General features: G+C 48.5%; 1 protein-coding gene across 2 annotated transcripts in view; it reads left to right on the top strand.

The window, feature by feature from the left end:
• The window catches only part of Syngr1 (synaptogyrin 1), a 29194-nt gene extending 22579 nt beyond the window's left edge, over nucleotides 1–6615 (top strand). Inside the window, exon 4 of one of the 2 annotated variants that reach the window (XM_008851229.2) lies at nucleotides 3100–6615. In XM_008851229.2, the coding sequence (XP_008849451.1) occupies nucleotides 3100–3324 (225 nt within the window). In that variant the 3' untranslated portion in view covers nucleotides 3325–6615. Of the gene's footprint in view, nucleotides 1–708; nucleotides 998–3099 lie in introns of those variants that run through there. The other variant, XM_008851230.3, reaches the window with a different exon arrangement.
• Nucleotides 6616–21869: the final 15254 nt, after the last annotated feature.

Raw genomic sequence — 21869 nt, 5'->3', positions numbered from 1 at the left:
CTGGGACTGGAGTTATGGACAGTTGTTAGCTGCCATGTGGGTGTTGGGATTTGAACCTGGGTCTTCTGCAGGAACAACCAGTGTTCTTAACTGCTGAGCTATCTCTCCAGCCCCTATTCCTCCTTTCTTAATAACCCTCCTGTAGAGAAAAATGGGATCTCAGATACTCCCTATTCTGAGGCTTCTCCCCACTGCTCAAGGAAACCTTTGGGGCTGCATATACTGGCAGCCCCTCTGCCCTGTGTCCCTACTCTTCCTGGGGCAACCCATTCTTCTTTTTGAGGGGCCCAATATGCATCATCTTCTGGGATACCCAGGCTCCTTCTCTAACATTGGGAGCTAGAGTTTGGAAGGGTGACCTGCAGTTCAGGCCCCAGAGGATTGCCATGGTCTTTCTAGCCCTTTGTGTCTTCAGGACTGGGTGGGGAAAGTCAAGGTGACCCCACGGGATTTCATTCTGAAAGTAGGTACCCAGGGAATGAGACACCTCCCACCTCAGCCTCTGGTTATTCAGAAGCAGTCTGGAAACCCCAGCCGTGAGGTGGGCAGGACTGACAGGAAGCATAATGATTAAACCAGGAATTTGCAGGGTCTGAAGGGAAACACCTTTGGGACTGGTGGACTAGTGCTGCTGGCCTCAGCTAGCCTCCCTGAGGCACGTCTGCCCTTCCACCTGCGCAGTAGCCTTACCCCTGCTCTCTTTGGCAGAGCCTGACCGCAGCCCTGGCCATGCGCAGATTCAAGGATCTTACCTTCCAGGAAGAGTACAGCACGCTGTTCCCCACTCCAGCACAGCCATAGCCCCAGCCTGCAGGGCAGGGAACCTGCACCCCATCTGGGCCCAGTCACAGGCATGGCCCAGGACTGGAGATGTGTGGGAAGGGCAAGAGGAGGCTGGCTGGAGGCACTGGTTAAGGCTCACCACCTGCTCACTTGTTCTGCGTCTTTCATTTTTTTTCCTTGTATACATTCCTTCAGTAAACGTTTATTGAGCAGATGTTTTGTGCCTGTGATGGATTAGATGGGTCCCTGACCCCAGGAGCCCACAGGTTGGGGAGAAAAAGACAGATACTCAAACTTCCCTAAAGAGGAGTAGGATGGTAGAGAGTCCGAAGTGCCTCTCTGCAAGGGGCTGAGCTGTGGACAGCATGATAACCTGTCCGTGCCTATGGCAGCTGTGGCATAAAGGGCCAGCTTACTGTCCCCCTAGTCTGGCTGCCTATGGAGACCTGGCCTGGAATGTTGGAGAACCTTCGGCCTGGCTCACCTCTCCTATGTTGTGGGACTGAGAACAGATCCCTGCACCTTTGAGTCTTGGTCCATTTCCTGGAACTGACTGTGATACTGGACTAACTCCTCAAGGCAGCTGAGCAAGGGCCACCACACAGCTGGGCACAGGGATGCTCAATAAATGTCAGCTCTGGTGTTCATTATTCATCATTCATTCATTCATTCATTCATTCTCTTGAGTCAGGTGCCCCTCTATAAGCTCTCCCTAGGGTGGGAGTCCCAAATGGTAAATACCTGTTCTGCCAAGGGGTTTCGACTTCCAGCTCCTCACTGCCTCCCTTGGGCCCTCTCAGAGCCTGGGCAGCACCTACCTGTAACTTGGTTCTCTGCAGGGGTTGAGGAGTCTGTGGCTGAATGCAGAGTGGTCTGTAGCACTGGAGGCATGCAGGTGCTGCCCACCTGCTGCCCACTGAGATGCCACGTGGGTCGCAGGACCCAGAGCTCTGAACAGGCTTTTTAGCCTTCCCTCTTGTAGCCACCTGGGCCAGGCCTTCTCTTTTCTTCTGTGGCCCCCTATCCCTATACTGGCTGGCCACCGGAGGCTTTGGGTCAGGGGCAGGAGACTGGCTACAGACACAGTCTCCCTTGCCTGTGGCTGGAGGCCTCTCCCTGGAAAGGGCTACAAAGTTCATTTGTTCTAGCCCCTTGCCTCTGTGCAGGCACACAGGCTAGACAGTGGAGCCAGGAAGTGTGGGGAGAGCCTGGCCTCTGTACCTCTAAGGAGTCATCCTATTTGCTTCCTGCCTACCAGCTGCAAACACAGAAGGTCCTGTCCCTAGAGGGCCTTGACCACTCCTCAGCCCATCCCAGTTCAAGGACTCCATGTTTGGGGCTGAGTTCTGGCACTTTCTGCCATGGGTCCCCCTTCTCTCAGCCTCCATCTTCCCAACCTTGAAAGAGGAGCATAGACAGCTTACCCCGGGCCAGAAAATTCTGGGGAAGGCTTTCCCTATGAACTGCAGAGCCAGTTTGATTTGTTCCTTAGCTCTGTGTGGTCAGCATCATTGCCCTCTGTCTGCATGTGGCTGAGGTCAAACCTTTCCCATTCTTGACCCGGCATGTATGGAACAGTCAAGGGTCTGACAAACCCTATGGTTCTGAACTTCATTTCACTGCTTAGCATGGCTTCCCAAACTTGTTTAACCAAGTGTTTCAGGTAGAATTTAGGTTTAGCAACAAGTGAGTCAATTCCAAATCACAGTGATTTAAACAAATTCCAAGTCTGGAGAGATCATGCAGGGCCGGCAAGGTAACTCCAGGTGTTCTCAGTGACCCAGACGTTTTCCATCCCCATATCTATCCATCCTCCATGCTATCCATTTTAGTGACTAGTGCTCCAGCCATCACATCTGCATCGGAGGCATCAGACCAGAGAGAGGGCTAAAGAACATGACTGTACCTCACTGGCCAAAAGTTAATCACATGACTATGCCTAGCTGCAAGAGAAACAGTATAGCTTTTAGGAGATACCAAGTTCTCTGTCCTGAACAGCCTTTTCTCCCATTTCACACTACACCCCTGAGAACACAGTTTGGGAAGGAGATGTTGACCTTTGGGTTATCTTAACCTTCCACAGTGGGATCCACAGGGCAGGTGACTAATAAGGTTCTTTCTGGCTGGATAATATGGTCCTGGGCCTCAGGAGGGGTGGCCTTGGGGATAGTCCTTCCCCTCAGTCAGGCTTGGTACTTTGAGCATCTGTAACCCTCAGCATCCTGTCAACTAACCTCCACTAATCCAGTGCTTTTGTCTGTCTCTCCCCTAACCATCCCTCCAACCTGTCCTTGTCCCTGCCTGCCCCCATCTCAGGCGGGCCAGGCTGTGCTGGCCTTCCAGCGGTACCAGATTGGCGCCGACTCAGCCCTCTTCTCCCAGGACTACATGGATCCCAGCCAGGACTCCAGCATGCCTTACGCACCCTACGTGGAGCCCACCAGCACTGGGCCAGACCCCGCAGGCATGGGTGGCACCTACCAGCAGCCAGCCAACGCCTTCGACACTGAGCCCCAGGGCTACCAGTCACAGGGCTACTGAGCCCCCTTGATGGTGGTGACAGTGACCGCCTACCCTGCCCCTGCCCCTCCACCCTAGCTCCCCTCCTCAGCACCCTGCTCCCTCCCAGATGGCCCTGCCCAGAACCTGTTTAGCCTCTGAGTGATTCCACTGAGGCTCAGTGCAGCTGGGGCAAGGAGTGGGGCAGCCAGGTGGGGAGTGTCCACATGTGTGTGCAAGTGTGTTTGAAGTGTGTACCCAGCAGGGGTCTGGAGGATGAGGTCCAGGGGTTGAATCTGTTGATCGTGTCCTTGAGCATTCATTGTGCACCAGGCCTTGCTCAGCTGGGAAGTGAGACAGAGGGAGAAAGATGGGCTGTTGGAGGCCCTGTACCGGAGGCAGGAAAGGTGGGACCCATGGATCTGGGAAGTCTGGCTGCATGGGGCTCAGCCACAGGGTGAGTGTGGACAACCACAGGACGTGGTCTGTCACCCCTAGAGGCCTTGAGACACAACAGTCCTGGGTTTGACAAGGCTGTCTCCATTTCTGGTTGAGGAAACAGGCCTGGGAGGTCAAGATCCTTTGTCCAGAGTCATTCAGGCAGCTGGCAATGAGGGCACAACAAGGTGGTCCGATGCAGAGCACTTGCCTGCTCTTCTGGTCCTCTCACTGTCTCCTGTCCCCACACCTGGACTCTGCCGTTTGGTGTTAGTACTCTCATTCGGCTTGAGACCTCAGCCTAGTGAGACACCCTGATCTGCTGCAAGCCCGGGGCCTCTTCTGCCCCAGCCACTCCCCTCTGTGCAGGTCCCTTCTTCAGCCTTGATCTTCTCCCAGAGGGCCCCCCCCACCTACCTGTGTTCCCCTGCATTTCTCTGTGCTCAGCTTGTCCCACAGGGAGCTCTTTTAGGATGTGCCAGCATCCCTTTTGCAGCCTCCCAAAAGAAGCTGTCTCCATCTCTGGGCCTTGTCCAAGGCCAGGTAGTGGTGGGTACTGGCCCAAGGTCTCAGTGAGTAAGTGGCAGAGCTAGCCTTCCTGGCTGAGTTTCTTGGCCCCCATCACCCAGCAGGTAGAGCCAGCCTTGTGGCCACCTGGGACACTGTCCTTTCTCCTCTTGTTTGGATCAGTCAGGGTTTAGGACTGGAGGAATGGAAGGCCAAGTCAGAGATTTTCAATTACAGGGTCAGCTTGGGTGCCACAGGTCACACTGCCCAGATGATGCATGGGTAAGACACTGCAGAGTGGGCGCGAGGAGACCTCAGCCACAGGAGAAACAGTAGCAAATCACCTCAAAGACACAAGGAGGGTGGTGGGGCCCCAAGGGGTAGGAGGGAGGCATTCTGGCACAAAACACATTCTGCCCTGAGGTATAAGGAACCTGGAGAGAGGCGTGTCTGTGCCATCCTCAGGTCTGTGCCGAGTCACCACCAGCTAGTCCCTTGGGAAGTAGGGCAGTCAACTGAGGTCAGCTTCTGCAGTGGGTGTCCCCACCACCATCGCCCCATACCCTGCACAGGACCCTGCCAGGTACAACTCTGCTTACTTTTCTAACATCAGGGAGTGAACCTGTGGCTCCCATTGAGGCAGAGAGTTCATTACAGTAGGAAACCTCGCATGAGTGTGGGCCTGAGACAAGATCTCCTCAGGACAAAGACAGGCCTAAGGGACAGGAGTTGTGGGAGGAAACAAGAACTTGAGAGGCACAGAAGTAGAAAGGACAAAAGGGGAAACTGAGGCTCTATGAGCACAGTGAGTTAGCAGTGGAGCTTGGATCTGAACTGGGGTCTCCAAGTTCCCAAAGGGGCCAGAGTGGTGGGAGGGAACCTAGGTGGCTGAGTGACAGCTGGCTGTTGCTAACTTCCATTTTCCATACCTGGGAAAGAGCTCTGTATACAGTCTCCCCCACGCCCCTCCCACACACACACCAGGTGGCTCAAGTGGGGACAGCTTGGGGATGGGTGACCTGCTGGTACCAGACCAGGGGGAGACTGGCTGCAGGAGAGTTTCTGGTACCAACACGGGTCTGTGAGAAGTCTTGCCCCTTTCTACTCCCCCACTCAGCGCCTTCCTGGCCGATGGGGAGACCCCAGGCACTGCCTATGTTTCTCCCTGGATACCAAACAGCAGCTGATGATGTCAGGCAGAGGACAGGATGCCTAACCCTGGGATTCTATCACAGACTCTTCCTGGTACCCAGGCTGTGACCTTTACAAGTCCAGAAACTGGGCTGCTGGGACCTCAGCAAGCATCTTCCACCCCTCTTCCCAGATGCATGCTTGCTGCCATGATGGAAATGATAAACGGTGGTGGGTGGTCAAGAAGCCTGAGGATAGGATTTGGGTGAGACCCAGGCTTCCAACTCAGTGGTTAGGAGGATTGCAGGGGCTTTTTCTGTAGACAGAACATAGCCCCGGAAAGACCGAGCCCCTAGGTCAACAGTACCCTCATTTCCCTCCCCTCTCTACTTTGCTCCACATCCTCCCTGGAGAGGGTCCCCTGCAGCTGGGCCCAGTGGAATTGGGGCCCCTGTCTTCCCCATCAAGCAAAAGAGAAGGCCTGGGAAATGGGTTCAGCACAAATTTAGAGCTGCAAGGCCCCCTGAGAGAGAGTCAGATCTGGCCCAAGGCCAAGTGAGAGGTTAGGAGCCCAGTCTTCTGCCTTCTGAGAGGCTGCATCCATCACAGTCATAGGCCATCTTGCCTGGGCGGGGCTTCTGGTCCACCCAGGGGGTAGCCGTCGAGGGGCTTATTCTCAGGGGGACCTGCACCAGTCCCTGCTCCCTCCTTCCCTGGTGATTCTTAATCTTCAAAGATTTCTTAGGGTCCCAGGCTTCTTCCCATCTAACCAAGAGCTCCCACTTGTTACCCCTGGGGCACCCCTAACATTGACTCAAGACCCCTTTGTTTTGCTAAAAAGTGTGAGCAGGAGTCGCCCTCCCAGAGTTCATGGAAGATGGACTGGGCTAGCCATCTCCCAGTGCTACCCCTGACCTGATACCCCATCCCCTGGTGCCCACAGCTCTTGTCTGGGTGCCACGGCCCTCCCGCAGCGTTACTGCCTGTATAGTATAAATATATATATTTTCTATATATAAGATGTATAATATAAGGCTCCACAAATATATCTGTGAATGTGTGTGTGCGTGTGTGTGCGGTGAAGGGCAGCCCCCATCCTGGGCCCTGCTCTAGAACCCCCACCTGGTTAAGCCTCTCCAAAGTGGATCCAGTGGCCCCATGGCATCCTCCTCTATGACATCCATCCATCTGTGGTGAACCAAGTGAAGGTGGTGACTTCTGGTGACTTAGTAATAAAGTGAAGATTCCGACCCACCAGTGGGCTGTGTCACTTATTGTTCCCTCTTGAGTGTGTCACCAGCTTGCCCATCCCCCCTCTATCCCTTGACCTGGGCTGAGTTTTATGTGTTTATTATTTGGTTAACTTCTCTTTGCAAGACAAAGTTACATCTCTACAGCCAAGGATGACCTTGAACTGTATGTGTGTGTGTCTGTGTGTGTCTGTGTGTGTCTGTGTGTGTGTACATGTGGAGGTCAGAGGATAGTTCTGTGGAGTCAGTTCTCTCCTCTCTCCTACCTTTACATGGGTTCTAGGGATTAAACTCAGATAGCCGGGCTTGTGCAGCAAACACCTCTACTCTCTGACTGAGTCATCTCACCAGCTCTCTGCCTTTTTTAAAAAACTATTTTATTTGTTGTTTTTATTTTATGTGTATGAATGTATTGCCTGCATGTATGTGAGTGCACCCATGTCATGCAATACCACGGAGGTCAGAAGAGGGCTGAGGATTCCCCTGGAACTGGAGTTAAGGATGGTTCATAGCCATCATGTGGGTGCTGGGAATTGAACCTGGGTCCTCTGCAAGAGCAGTCAGCGCGCTTAACCACTGAGCCATCTCTCCAGCCCCTTTTCTTTGTCTGAGACAAGATCTCCTGTAGCCCCAGCTGGCCTGGAACTTGCTATGTAAACCAGGCTGGCCTTGCTCTCACAGAGATCTTCCTGCCTCTGCCTCCTGAGTGCTGGGATTACAGGTGTGAACCACCATACCCAGCTCACCACCTTATTTCTTTTTTTCTTTTTTCTATTTTTTTATACCACCTTATTTCTTGAGACAGGGGCTCTCACTGAACCTGTAGCTCACCAATCTAGCAAGATTACCTGGGCAGCAAGCTTCAAAGCTCTTCCTGTCTCTGCCTCCCCGGCACAAGGATTCCAGGTACACCACCTTTCTACATGGATGCTGGGGATCAAATCTCAAGTCCTCAAGCTTGTGTAGCATGCACTGTATTGGCCCAGCCATCTACCTAGCCCAGCCTTGAATTTCTGGGTCTCCTGCTTCCACCTTCCAAGTGCTGGGATCCCAGGTCAATGCTACCACACCTGCAGTGCTCGAGACAGAATTCAGGACTTTGTGCGTGCTAGGCAAGCACTGTACCAACTAAGCCACATCTCCAGCCCTAATAGATTTTAAAATATTTATGGGTGTGGGACCACATACTACTGTGCATGTGTGGAAGTCAGAGGACAGCTTTCTGGAGTTGGTTCTGTCTTTAAGTTATGTGGGTCCTAGAGGTATCAGGCTTGGCAGCAAGTGACCTTACCTATTGACCCCTCTGACTGGCCCCAAATAGATTCTTTTAAAAAGTGAAGCTGGAGCTGGAGAGATGGCTCAGCGGTTAAGAACACTGGCTGTTCTTGCAGAAGACCTGGGTTCGAATCTCAGCACCCACATGGCAACTAACAACTGTCTGTAACTCCAGTTCCAGGGGATCCAACAGCCTCTTCTGTCCTCCTCGGGCATTGCACGACATGGGTGCACTTACCTACATGCAGGCAATACACGCATACACATAAAATAAAAATAATAAATTTTTTAAAAAGTGAAGCTGGAGGGGCCGTGGTAGCTCACACCTTTAATCCCAGCACTAGGGAGACAGAGGAAGATAAATCCTCTGTCACCCTGATCTACATAGCAAGTTCCAGTCCAGCCAGGGCTACATTTGAGACATTGTCTCAAAGGAAAAAAGCAAGGGGGCTGGAGATCTAGCTCAGTAGTAGAGTGATTGCCTAGCATATGTGCGGTCCTGAGGTTCAGTCCCCAACACTGAAAATAAAAATTGCTGAAGGATTAAAAAGTAAAATTATGGAGCTGGAGAGATGGCTCAGCGATTAAGAGCACTGACTGCTCTTGTGGAGGACCCAGGTTCGATTTCTAGCACCTACATGGTGGCTAAAAACCCTCTGTAACTCCATTTCCAGGGGCTGAAACACCTTCCCTCAAAGGGCATTACATGATACAGGTGCACTTATACACATGCAAGAAATACACTCACACACATAAAAATAAATTTTTTTTTGATCTTTTGAGACAGGGTCTCTCTGTAGCCCCAGCTGACCTGGAACTCGATATGTAGACCAGGCTGGCCTCGAACTCACAGAGATCCACCTGCCTCTGCCTCCCAAGTGCTAGGATTAAAGGCGTGTGCCACCACACCCGGACCATAAAAATAAAAATATTTTTTAAAAAGTAAAATTATGGGCCGGGTATGGTGGCACACACCTGTAGTCCCAGCACTTGGAAGGCAGAGACAGGTGGCTCTCTGTGAGTTTGAGGCCAGCCTGGTCTACATAGTGAGTTCCAGGACAGCTGGGGCTACAGGGAGACCCTATCTCAAAAAAAGAGTAAAATTATGGGCCAGGCATGGTGGCACATGCCTTTAATCCCAGCACTTGGGAGGCAGAGGCAGGTGGATCTCCGTGAGTTCGAGGCCAACCTGGTCTACATAGCGAGTTCCAGGTCAGCTGGGGCTATAGGCAGACTCTGTCTAAAAAGCAAAAAAAATTACTACAGTAGAAGGGAAGGTCTGGACTTACATGCACACATACATTTGCTTTCATGTGTATGTGTGTGTGTGTGTGTGTGTGTGTGTGTGTAGTGCTTCCCACTGAACCTAGACATCAGTTGACTAGACTGACTGGCCACTGAACTCTGGGGATCTGCTTGTCTCCCAAGTCCCCATGTCTACTTTCTTCTCCACTTGCAGATGTCTCCTAGGATAAGGAACATGACTGTACTCCATGTGCCTAAGACTGAGGGACTCCAAGGTGGCTCTGTGTTGGCATTCCAATTGGGCAGAACATTGGAAGTACAAGTCGCTGTGATAGACCTTGGGGTTTCAATGTGGAATAAGACAGCATTGCTACCCTGAAGTGGTCAGACCAAGTGGAAGTTAACATTAAGTCAGTATGGCAAGCAGAAACAGCAACTGTAAGCTGGGTGAGGTGGTCCCAACACTGGGAAGCTGAGGTAGGAGGATCTTGAGTTCAAGGCCAGCTTTGACCATGTGTAAAAAATGACAGCTGTGATACACTGCTTTAATCTTGGCACTCAGGAGACAGAGGCAGGTGGATTTCTGTGAGTTTCAGGCTTGTCCTGTCTACATAGCAGGTTCCAGGCCAGCTGTCTCGAAAAACAAAAAAAGAAATAAGAAGTACTAGTTCCAACAAACAGAGCTATGGGGCTGGCTGAGCAGCTAAGAGCACTGGCTGCTCTTGCAGAAGATCCAGATTCATTTTCCAGCACCCACATGGCACTAATAACCATCCATAGCTTCAATTCCAGGTGATCTGACACCCTCTCTGGCCTCTGTGGGCATTCCATGTGTGTCATGCATTTCCAAGCAAACAAAACACTTAGAAAATAAAAATAATAAATTAATATAATATTTTTAAGCATTTATTTTTGTTTTACGTGTATGAGTGTATTGCCTGCATCTATGTACATGCACCTGTGTTGTGCAATGCCTGCAGAGGTCAGAAGAGGGCATCAGATTCCCCTGGAACTGGAGTTACAGACAATCGTTAACTGCCATGTGGATGCTGGGACTCAAACCTGGGTCCTCTGCAAGAGCAACCAATACTCTTAACTACTGAGCTATCTCTCCAGTCCAAAATAATTTGTCTTTTTTTTCCCCAGAGCTGAGGACTGAACCCAGGGCCTCACGCTTGCTACGCAAGCACTCTACCACTGAGCTAAATCCCCAACCCCAAAATAGTATTTTTTTAAAAAGTTGCTATTGGGGCTGGAGAGATGGTTCAGCAGTTAAAGAGCACTGACTTTTCTTAAAGACGACCTGGGCTCAATTCCCAGCACCCACATGGTGGCTACAAACTGTCCTTAACTCCAGTTCCAGGGGAATCCAAAGCCCTCTTCTGACCTCCACAGCATTGCACCACACGGGTGCACTCACATACATGCAGGCAATACACTCATACACATAAAATTTTTTTTAAAAAAATTTAAAAAAAAGAAATGCTACATAATTTGCAGAGCCCGCTGCAAAATGTAAATGCAGGGCCTCTCACTCAAAACAGTATAGAGACTGGAAAGATGGCTCAGTGGTTAAGAGCACTGGCTGCTCTTACAGAGAACCCGGGTTCGTTCCCAGCCCCCACGTGTCAGCTAACAACTGTTGGTAACTCCAGTTCCAGGGGATCTGACACCTTCTTTTGACCTCCACAGGCATTGCACAACACAGGTGCACTTATATGTAGGCAGAATATTCATACACATAAAAACAACGAACTCTATAGTAACAGTAGTATGAAGCCTTGTATGATGCACACCTGCAGTCCCAGTGCTTGGGAGGTGAAGGCAGAAGGATCAGAGTTCAAGGCCATCCTTGACTACATGTGATTCTGTCTCAAAATATGAAGAAAAACAAAAAAGTAGTAAAATAAGGGGCTGGAGAGATGGCTCAGCGGTTAAGAGCACTGGCTGTTCTTGCAGAAGACCCAGGTTCAAATCCCAGCACCCACATGGCAGCTAACAACTGTCTGTAACTCCAGTTCCAGGGAACCCGACAGCCTCTTCTGTCCTCCGTGGGCATTGCAAGACATGGGTCCACTTACCTACATGCAGGCAATACATGTATACACATAAAAATAATAATAAGCTGGGCGTGGTGGCACACGCCTTTAATCCCAGCACTTGGGAGGCAGAGGCAGGCGATCTTTGTGAGGTTGAGGCCAGCCTGGTCTACATAGCAAGTTCCAGGATAGCTGGAGCTAGAGGAAGACCCTGTCTCAAAAAGACAAAATAATAATAATAATAATAATAATAATAATAAAAAAAAAATAGTTTTAAAAAAATAAAAAAATCTTTTTTAGAAATAGTATTTTGGTATCTTGATTTTGTGTACCATATAATACCTTTTCAATATCTTGATTGGGCATGGAATTTCTCTGGTACATTTTTCTGCAAATCCATTTCTCAGATTATTAAAACTTATACTTTTTTTCTCTCTCTCTCTTTGGAGGAAAGATGTTGAGACAAGGTCTTGAGTAGCCCAGGCTGGCCTTGAACTTGGTATGTAGCCAAGGACAACCTTGAACTCTTGATCCTCTTCTCTCCATCTCCAAAATGCTAGTTTTACAAGTGCACAGGTGCCCAGCACAATCCCCACGGTGCCAAAGCCCCCCTCCCTGTCTTACTACATACCCCAGGCTGGCCTCTCAGTTCTCGTGCCAAGTATTGGGACTCCAGGCATTTCAGTTTTCAGTGGAAAGCTACACTAGTGATCTTATGAAATACATAACATACTTTTTAATTAAATTATTTGTTATTATTATTATTTTTTTTTGTCTTTTTGAAGCAGGGTCTCCCTGTAGCCCCAGCTGTCCTGGAACTCACTATGTAGACCAGGCTGGCCTTGAACTCACAGAGATTAGCCTACCTCTGCCTCCTAAGTGCTGGGACTACAGACATGCGTCACCACACCTGGCTAGTATTTATTATTTTTATGTGTGTGAATGTATTGCCTGCATGTATGTAAGTGCACCCATGTTATGTAATGCCTGTGGAGGTCAGAAGAGGGTGTCAGATTCCTTAGAACTAGAGTTACGGATGGGTGTTAGCCTCCATGTGGGTGCTAGGACTTGAACCCAGGTCCTCTGCAAGAGCAGTCAGTGTTCTTAACTGCTGAGCCATCTCTCCAGGCCCTATTTAAAATTTTTTTAAAAATTCTTTTTTAAATTTTTTTTATTTTATGTGTATGCATGTATTGCCTGCATAGGTAAGTACACCCATGTAGTGCAATGCCCTCGGGAGTCAGAAGAGGATGCCGGATCTCCTGGGACTGGAGTTACGAACAGTTGTTAGCTGCTATGTGGGTGGTGGGATTCAAACCCAGGTCTTCTGCAAGAACAGCCAGTGTTCTTAATCGCTGAGCCATCTCTCCAGACCCCCTATTTTTAAATTTATTTTTATTTTCTGTGTATGAGTATTCTGCCTACATATATGTAAGTTCACCTGTGTCATGCAGTGCCTAAGGAGGGCAGAAGAGGGTGTTGGATCTGGAACTGGGGTTACAGTTATTAGCTGCCATGTGGGTGCTGGGATTTAAACCTGGGTTGTCTGCAAGAGCGGCCAGTGCTCTTGACCACTGAGCCATCTCTCCAGCCCCCTGTATGTTTGTGGACCCATGTGTGTGGGGGTGCATACACACGTGTGCATGGAGGTCGAAGATTGATAGCAGGTGTCTCTGCATTAACCTCCACCTTTTATTTTGGGTCAGGATCTCTCAGTTTAACTCAGAGCTCACCAATTTGATTAGTCTAGCAGGTCAGGTTGTCCCGGGAGTCCCTGCTCTGCTTCCTAAGTGCTGAGATCATAGGTGGGCTTCCACACCCACCTGACATTGACTTGGCTTCTGGGAATCCAAACTACAGTCTTCTTGCTTGGGCAGCTGGTGAGATGGCTTACCCACTGAGCCATCTCACCAGCCCATTGTAAATAATTTTAATAATTTGTTTATGCAATGTGATTCTATCAATTATAAGAAATAGTTAATCATGTTGGGTATGGTGGTGTAGTCCCTACTCAGGACGCAGAGGCCGGTGGATCTCTGTGAGTTTGAGGCCAGCCTAGTCTACATAGTGAGTTTCAAGCCAGCTGGGGCTACAGGGAGACCCTGTCTCAAAAAAGACCAAAAAAGGGGCTGGAGAGATGGCTCAGCGGTTAAGAGCACCGGTTGTTCTTGCAGAAGACCTGGGTTCGAATCCCAGCACCCACATGGCAGCTAACAACTGTCCATAACTCCAGTTCCAGGGGATCCAACAGGCTCTTCTGTCCTCTGTGGGCATTGCATGACACGGGTGCATTTATCTACATGCAGGTAATACACACATATACATAAAATTTAAAAAATAATAAAAAATTTTAAAAAAAGATCCAGCCAGGCATGGTGGCACATGCCTTTAGTCCCAGCCTTCAGGAGGCAGAGGCAAGTGGATCTCTGTGAGTTCAAGGCCAGCATGGTCTACATAGTGAGTTCAGGTCAGCTGGGACTACAGGGAGACCCTGTCTCAAAAAGACAAAAAAAAAAAAAAAAGTTAATCATAAACTTGCCGTCATTAACGATGAAGCATCATGTGAACATACAGAATAGTTTTCTGTAGAGTGTGATAATCTTTCCATTTAACCTCTATGTCTGATATTTGTTTTGCAATACTGAAAACTCTTTGAAGATCTCTCTCTCTCCCCCCCACCCCTCTCCCTCCCGCTTGCCCTCTCCTCTCTGGTTCTGAGAATTGAACCAAGGGCTTTATTACAATCTTCAGGTACATGCTTTTATCATGGAATTTGCAGGCAAGTCCCTGCCTGGGTTCTGACTGTGCTGGCTGTTGCTAGGCACTGGAGCTGTGTCTGTCCTCATCCCTCAGGGTCAGGCTCTTCTACTTGGGGTCCCTTCTCTTGCTGTGGCCTTGGTGGGCTTCCACAGCCACTTTCTTTTGCTGCAGTCTATCTGGATATAGATCCTGGCTCCCCCTATCCACTTGCAGCTCCATAGTGCCACAGAATGCCCAACCATGTGGGTGCATGCCAGGTGGGCAGGCCAACTACTAGGCACCTGTGCTGCCCACCACCCACCATTCATGCTGTCCTAAGCCTGCTGAGTGCCACCTGGCATGTCTTCTCTGCCCATGGGCACGATGCCTTATGTACTGGATTTGTTTCCAAAACACAAAGGTAATATTAGGGGCTGAGGAGATCACTCAGTTGGTAAGGGGCTTGCCATGCAAGCACCCACATAAAAATCTGGGTTTGATGATCGGGGATGATGTCCTATAATTCCAGGACTGGAGGCAGGTGGAAACAGGCAGATTCCCAGGCACTGCTGGCCAGCTGGCCTGGTGGAAACAGGGAGCGTCAGGTTCTGCTAAGAGAACCTGTCAAAAAACAAGATGAGCTGAGCATGGGTGCACACACCTTTAATCCTAGCACTCACTCAGGAGGCAGAAGCAGGAGGATCTCTGTGAGTTTGGGGACAGCCTGGTCTACATAGTGCTGACAAGTGAGACTGTCACGTTTTCTTTTTCTGTCTACCTTTCCTTTTTTCTTTTTCTTTCTTTCTTTTTTCTCCAGTACTGAGGGTCGAACCTACAGCTTCATGCATGTTGAGACAAATGCTCTACCACTGAGCTCCAGCGCCAGCCCTTACTGACTTTTTTCTTATTAATTTTTTTTAAAGGCAGGGTCTCGCTGGGCGTGGTGGTACATGCCTTTAATCCCAGCACTTGGGAGGCAGGGGCAAGCGGATCTCACAGAGATCCAGGCCAGCCTGGTCTACATAGCAAGATCCAGGGCTACAGAGAGATCCAGGGCTACATAGCAAGATCTAGGGCTACAGAGAGATCTTGTCTCAAAAAGACAAAAAATAAAGACAGGGTTTCCTATAGCCCTAGCTGGCCTAGAACTTGCTATGTAGACCAGGCTGGCCTCAGTCTCACAGAGGTCTGTCCACCTGCCTCTACCTCCTGAGTGCTACCTTGCGTAGCTGAGACCCTGTCTCAAAACCAAGCAAAACAACAACACAACAAAGTTGGACTGGAGAAATTGCTCAGCTTGGCAATTAAAAACGCTGCTCTTTAACTTCTGTTCTAGGGGATCCAGTGCCTTCTTCTGGCCTCTATGGGTACTGCACACACATGGTGCACTTACAACAACACCCAAAACAAAACAAAAAATTGAAAAATAAGAAGTTGCTCCCACCAAATGCTACCTGTGCAAAATCCCCTTGTCAGTAAAAACACTCATACATATGAAATAAAAATAAATAAAATGCCAGGCATGGTGGCGCACACCTTTAATCCCAGCACTCAGGAGGCAGAGACAGGCAGATCTCTGTGAGTTCAAGGCCAGCCTGGTCTACATAGTGAGTTCCAGGACAGCTGGGGCTACAGGGAGACCCGGTCTCAAAAAGACCAAAAAAAGAAAAAAAAATAAAATAAATAAATAAATAAATAAATAAAACAAAACAGTGCACAGCTCCTGAGGAATGACACCCAACACCCAAGATTAACCTCTAGCTGCTCTATATACACAAATACACATAAGCACATGTGTGCACACACACGTAAAGTTTTGAGTCTCAGGATGGCAAAAACAGACCACTGAACTAAGTACCAGGCTTATTCTGAGAGCAGGACCCCATGTGACAACGTGCCCACAAGCCTGCCTCTCTAGCACCTTCATTTCACCTTTGTCTATTTTGGGTTTTTATTTTCTCCTTTTAGTCTTTGTTAGATAGCTACACTTGACTGTTGGCTGGAGCTACCCTAAGCACTTTCTAAAGGGTTATCAAGTTCGTGTCTTCTAATACCTGTGATAAGCGACAGTGAGACATCCCATTTTACAGAAGGACCTGGGCCGTGACACAGCCAGGGTCATGTAGGGCAGTACCTGACACCCCTCCCCCATTGTGTCCTGCTTTGAAACCTATTGGGGATTTCACTTCTATTGGGGACTTCACTTCTTTTTAAAAAATATTTTATTGGGGCTGGAGAGATAGTGCAGTGGTTAAGAATGCTGACTGTTCTTGCGGAAGACCCGGGTTCGAATCCCAGCACCCACACGGCAGCTAACAACTGTCTGTAACTCCGGTTTCAGGGGATCCAATAGTCTCTTCTGTCCTCTGTGGGCATTGCACGACACGGGTGCACTTGCCAACATAGAGGCAATACATGCATACACATAAAATAAAATAGAAGATCAAAAATAATAAAATTTTAAAAATATTTTATCATTTTTATTTATTATTATTATTGGTGTTTTTGAGACAGGGTCTCCCTGTAGTCTCAGCTGGCCTGGAACTTACTATGTAGACCAGGCTGGCCTTTATCTCAGAGAAATCCACCTGCCTTTGCTAGGATTAAAGGTGTGTGCCACCACACCTGGCATTGTCATTTTTATTTTTACGTGTATGAGTGTATTGCCTATACGTGTCATACAGTGTCTGCAGAGGTCAGAAGAGGGCATTGGATTCCCCTGGAACTGGTGTTATGGATGGTTGTTAACCACCATATGGGTGCTGGGAACTGAACCCAGGTCCTCTGCAAAAGCAGTCAGTGAGTGTTCTTAACCGCTGAGCCAGCTCTCTGGCCCCAGACTTCACTTTTTTTGGTTAAACTCATTCTCTATATTTTCCCTAACTCGGATATCTGAGCCTGGTTTGTTATTGTTCTTTTTGTTCGTTTGCTTCGTTGTAGGACTGGGGATGGAACCCAGGGCCTTGAACATACTAGGCCAGTGAGCTACCACTGAGCACCAACCCTAGCCTCTTAAGCGTCTCTTAGTGTGAAAAGTCCCCAGTTTTGCATATGTCGGGACTGGTGATGACTTCTGCTTTGCTTACTGTCTGTCCCCTGTGCTTTTCCAGCTCTGGTGTCTTCCTTAGCTCTGTCCCAGTTTCATGTCCTAGAAATGCTATGTCAGATGTGGAAAGCCCTGCCGGGTGTGGCATACCACTTTAATCCAAGCACTCAGGAGCAGAGACAGGTGGATCTCTGTGATATCGAGGCCAGCCTGGTCTACATAGTGAGTTCCAAGCCAACTAGGGCAACATGGTGGAAACCTTGTCTCCAAAAAAAAAAAAAAAAAAAAACCCTTTTCCTCAAGATGACTTAAAGTCACCAGACTTCTCCTTGAGACGGATGTGGGTTGCGCCCTCCAGGTCAACATGGCAAGTTCTTGGGCCTCTTTAAAGACAGGCTAGCCTCACTATATACTCTGTGTAACCAAGGATGACCTTGAGTTTCTGATTCTCCTGCCTCTACCTCCCAAGTTCGGGGATTACAGGTTCCCAGCTTATGCGGGGCTGGAGATGGAACTCAAGCACTTTACTAACAGGCTTTGGTTTCACAGCTTTTAAGTGTCCATGTACACTGATGACTTATTAGATGGATGCTGAGGTTGGAGTCCCAGGAAGCAAAGACTTGTACCAGTAGGGCAAAGACATCAAACCACAGAGTGGGGCACTCACCCTAAGGAAAGTATGAGCCCTCTCTTGTTAAGAGCTGGAATTCTCTCTTTTCACCATACTGGTCCTGGGGATTGAACTCAAGCCATCATCAGGCTTAGCAGTGGCAAGTGCCTTTACCTAAGGCTGAGCCATCTCACTGGCCCAGGCTTGAATTAATATAGGAGTTAAGTTGGGCGAACAGGACAGGCTTGTGCAAGGCTGGCTGCAGATTTTAGGAAGTCCTTTGCCCAATAGTAATAGAAATTTAGTTGGGGGGAGGGGCTGCTATTTTTTTCTCCAGGACGTAGTTGTGGCTTTTCTGACTTGCTACTTCACCAAACCACAGGCCAGATGTCACTGAGTGACCAGAGTTAGAAATGGGTCTGGGGGTCTCAAGAAAATGACCACATAATCCAAAGCACTTCAGCAAGGCCAAATGTTCTACTTCTGCAGAAGGATGTCACAATGCTCTGAATCCGGCAAGCGCACCTTGTTAAGATGGCCTCTTCCTTTTGTACCTAACATAAGGGAGAGCTTGGCTGTCCCTCATTAGTTGAGGTTTGGCTATACAATCTAAACCTGACTGGCTAATTTAAAGGGGAAGGGGCATTCTAGTAAGAATCTTTAAAGTTCAAGGATGTGGGGTTCCAGCACGTAGCCAGAGTCATAAAAGTAGTTTGAGGATGAAGTATTTCTTCATCCGGCTTCATCTGGTTGGTAGCCAGAATAATAAAAGTGGAAGAGGGAGAGTTGCCAGGCGTGGTGGCACATGCCTGTAGTCCCAGCACTTGGGAGGCAGAGGCAGGCGGATCTCTGTGAGTTCAAGGCCAGCCTGGTCTACATAGTGAGTTCCAGGACAGCTGGGGCTACACGGAGACCCTGTCTCAAAAAGACCAAAAAAACAAACAAACAAAAAAAAAGAGAGGATCTCAAAGACTTCAAAATTTTGTAAAGTTAGACTCTGCTATTAAAAGCTGTGCAATTTGTAGTCAATTTTTTTTTTTAATTTTAAATTTATTATTTTTATTTTATGTGTCTTTGTGTATTGCCTGCATGTAAGTACACCCATGTCGTGCAATGCCTGAGGACAGACGAGGGCACCGGATCCCCTAGAGCTGGATTTATAGACAGTTGTTAGCTGCCATGTGGGTGTTGGGATTTGAACCTGGGTCTTCTGCAAGAACAGCCAGTGTTCTTAACTGCTGATTATTTTTTGAGACAAGGTTTCTCAGCAAATTCAGCTAGACTGGCTGGCCAGTGAGCCCAGGGATCCTCCTGTGTCCATCTTTTCAGTGAGCCCAGGGATCCTTCTGTGTCCATCTTTTCAGTGCCGTCTCCACCACTGCACCTGGCTTTTAAAAAAACGAACATGAGCTCTACAGGGATCAAACTCAGGTCTTGATGTTTGTATGGCAAGCATGTTACTGAGCCATCTCCCCAGCCACCACAATTTGTGTGTGTGTGTTGTATATGTGTTAAATGAGTGTGTACATGTGTGCATGTATGTGTGAAGGCACAGGTTGACATCATATGTCTCCTTTGATCACCCTCCACTTTAGTTGAGTCTAGAATTTCAAACATGTTTTGATATTTCGACCCCCTCCCCTCTCCATCCTCATCTTCCCACACCCCCCAACTTCATGACCTCTGTTAGCATATGAAAATCCCCATCCATCTTATGCAACACATCTGAACTGGGTACCCAAGCAGTCACATCTCATCAGAATGTCAGTGATCTTTATGCACAGATGGGCCACAGGAAGGGCCCATTCCCCCTCCTTTATATGTGGTTTTGGGCCAGAATACATTCAGATTTCTTGGAATGGAGTTTTCACATTTGTTTTCTGTTTCTCCTACACATTGCCTAGGACTGTCAAGTAGGGATTCTCTTTTCATCAGTGATCAGAGATGCTTGGATGCAAACACCTTAGTTTTTTTGAGACTATCTTTCACTGAACCTGGAATTCATCAATTCAGTTACAATGGGTGGCTAATGAGCTCAGGGATCTTCTTTCCCACTCAGTATAAGGTTATAGATATGCACACCACTGTACCCTCCTTTTTATGTGAATGCTGGGGATCTGAACTCAGATCCTTTAAACTTTTTTTTTTAACGTTTTTAAACAACAGCCGGGCATGATGGTGCTCGCCTTTAATCCCAGCACTCAGGAGACAGAGGCAGGCGAATCTCTGTGAGTTTGAGGCCAGCCTGGTCTACATATCAAGTTCCAGGCCAGCTGGGGCTACAGGGAGACCCTGCCTCAAAAAAGACCAAAAAAAAAGTTTTTAAACAACAACAAAAAATATTTTTTTGGTCTTTTTGAGACAGGGTATACTTTTGTGTATACAAGTGTTTTGCCTGCATGTATGTAAGGGCGCCAGGTGCATGCACCATAGTTGTTAGCCACCATGTGGGTGCTGGGAGCCTAACCCAGGTCCTCTGCAAGAACAGGTCATACTCTCAACTGCTGAGCCCCCTGAACTCAGATCTTCACTGTTGCTTGGCAAGCACTTTATTGACTGAGACATCTCCCTAGCCCTGTTTTTTGTAAGTTGATTGCACACTTCTTCAACATGGACTGTGTAATGAGCATTTCCCGTGTGCCCTAATGTCAAAAGGTTGGACTTGCCTTCCAGGATCCAGATAAAAATGTTCCTGACATCCAGTATGTGCTTAATTGGGGGATTGATAAATTGATATGAATCCCCCAGTGACTCCTCTCCCCCGGTTTGATCCTAGACTTGTTTCAGTCTTCAAAATTTCAAATATTCACCAGATTATACTCACTCAAATTCCTAAATATTTGCCAAACTGTCTACTTCCCACTGCCCCTTTTCAGGTATCTGCCTTAGTTTCTGTCCCCCACTTCTACCTCCAGTGCATGAAATGCATTCTTGGATACACTGCGGTTTGCAGAGTGAACTTTCCAGCGTCTTCTCTATACCCTCCCTCACTTACCCTCCAGCAGGGTCCCCAACCCCAGGTCCAATCTTGCTTTTCCTCTCTCCACCATCAGTCACTCAGCTGATTCAGGAGCCTGGAGTCATCCCCAGGCTTTTTAGCTCCCTTTATTTTACACCCATTTAACCACCAGCATCTATTTGATCCATTGAGATTTTTTTTTTTTGTCTTTCCCTCACTTACCCTCCAGCAGGGTCCCCAACCCCAGGTCCAATCTTGCTTTTCCTCTCTCCACCATCAGTCACTCAGCTGATTCAGGAGCCTGGAGTCATCCCCAGGCTTTTTAGCTCCCTTTATTTTACACCCATTTAACCACCAGCATCTATTTGATCCATTGAGATTTTTTTTTTTTTGTCTTTTTTGAGACAGGGTCTCCCTTTAGCCCCAGCTGTCCTGGAACTCACTATGTAGACCAGGTGGCCTTGAACTCACAGAGATCCGCCTGCCACTGCCTCCCGAGTGCTGAGACTACTGCTGTGCACCACCATGCCTGCATTGAGATGTTTTTGAAAACTACCCACTTCCTCCCATGTTCCTGGTCAGCACCCCAGTCCAGGCCACCACCTCCTCTTATTTGGGCTTGGTATCTCAGCAGCTTAATAGTACCATCCCTCTGCCTATGGACAGGCCCAGGGTGATCTTCCAGGGTGATCTTCCTAAATCACAAACAGGATCATGAACCTCTAACCTTATGATATAAAGCTACTCCTGACCCACTTACCTCCCTCTCACCCTCCACTGCCTCTCACCCCATTGGCTTCCTCCATTGCCCAGCTCCTCCCTGACTCTGGTTCTACTGTGGCCTTTGCCTGAGCTGCCCTTTCTCCCATCTGTCTGCCCATTTCCTCACCCCCATCCCCAGGTACAGGTCACCTCCCCTCAAAGTCTCCCCTGACTTCCCTGGGGTCAGAATTAGCCCCCTCCCCCAAATTCATCTCCAGGCTTGAACAAGATCACCTTGGCTAAGGTGGCAACAGGCCAAGAAGCAGTTTGGGGGCCTAATGGGCCTCGGAAGCACTTTGTGCATCAGAATGGTTGGCAGCTCCCAGTATCAAGTGGCAAGAACAGATGGCATGGGATGGGAAGAGAACCAAGGTGCTTGGAGCAGACCTGTGTTTCTGAGCTCAAACTTGCTAAGCTTTCTCCATTGAATCTCAGAAATCCCCAGAGAGGTGAGAACATTGAAAATAAAGACACTGGTGTACAAAATTGCAAAAATAATAAAAAAAAGTAGTGGAGGAAAGAAGAGACTACTCGCTAAATGAATTTAGTAAGACTGTGGCACTGTGTATAGAAACAATCACATTGG

This window comes from Nannospalax galili, unplaced genomic scaffold, assembly GCF_000622305.1.
Source record: "Nannospalax galili isolate Female #2095 unplaced genomic scaffold, S.galili_v1.0 scaffold445, whole genome shotgun sequence".
NCBI classification, from domain to species: domain Eukaryota; kingdom Metazoa; phylum Chordata; class Mammalia; order Rodentia; family Spalacidae; genus Nannospalax; species Nannospalax galili.
This window is presented reverse-complemented; position numbering and strand designations above follow the sequence as displayed.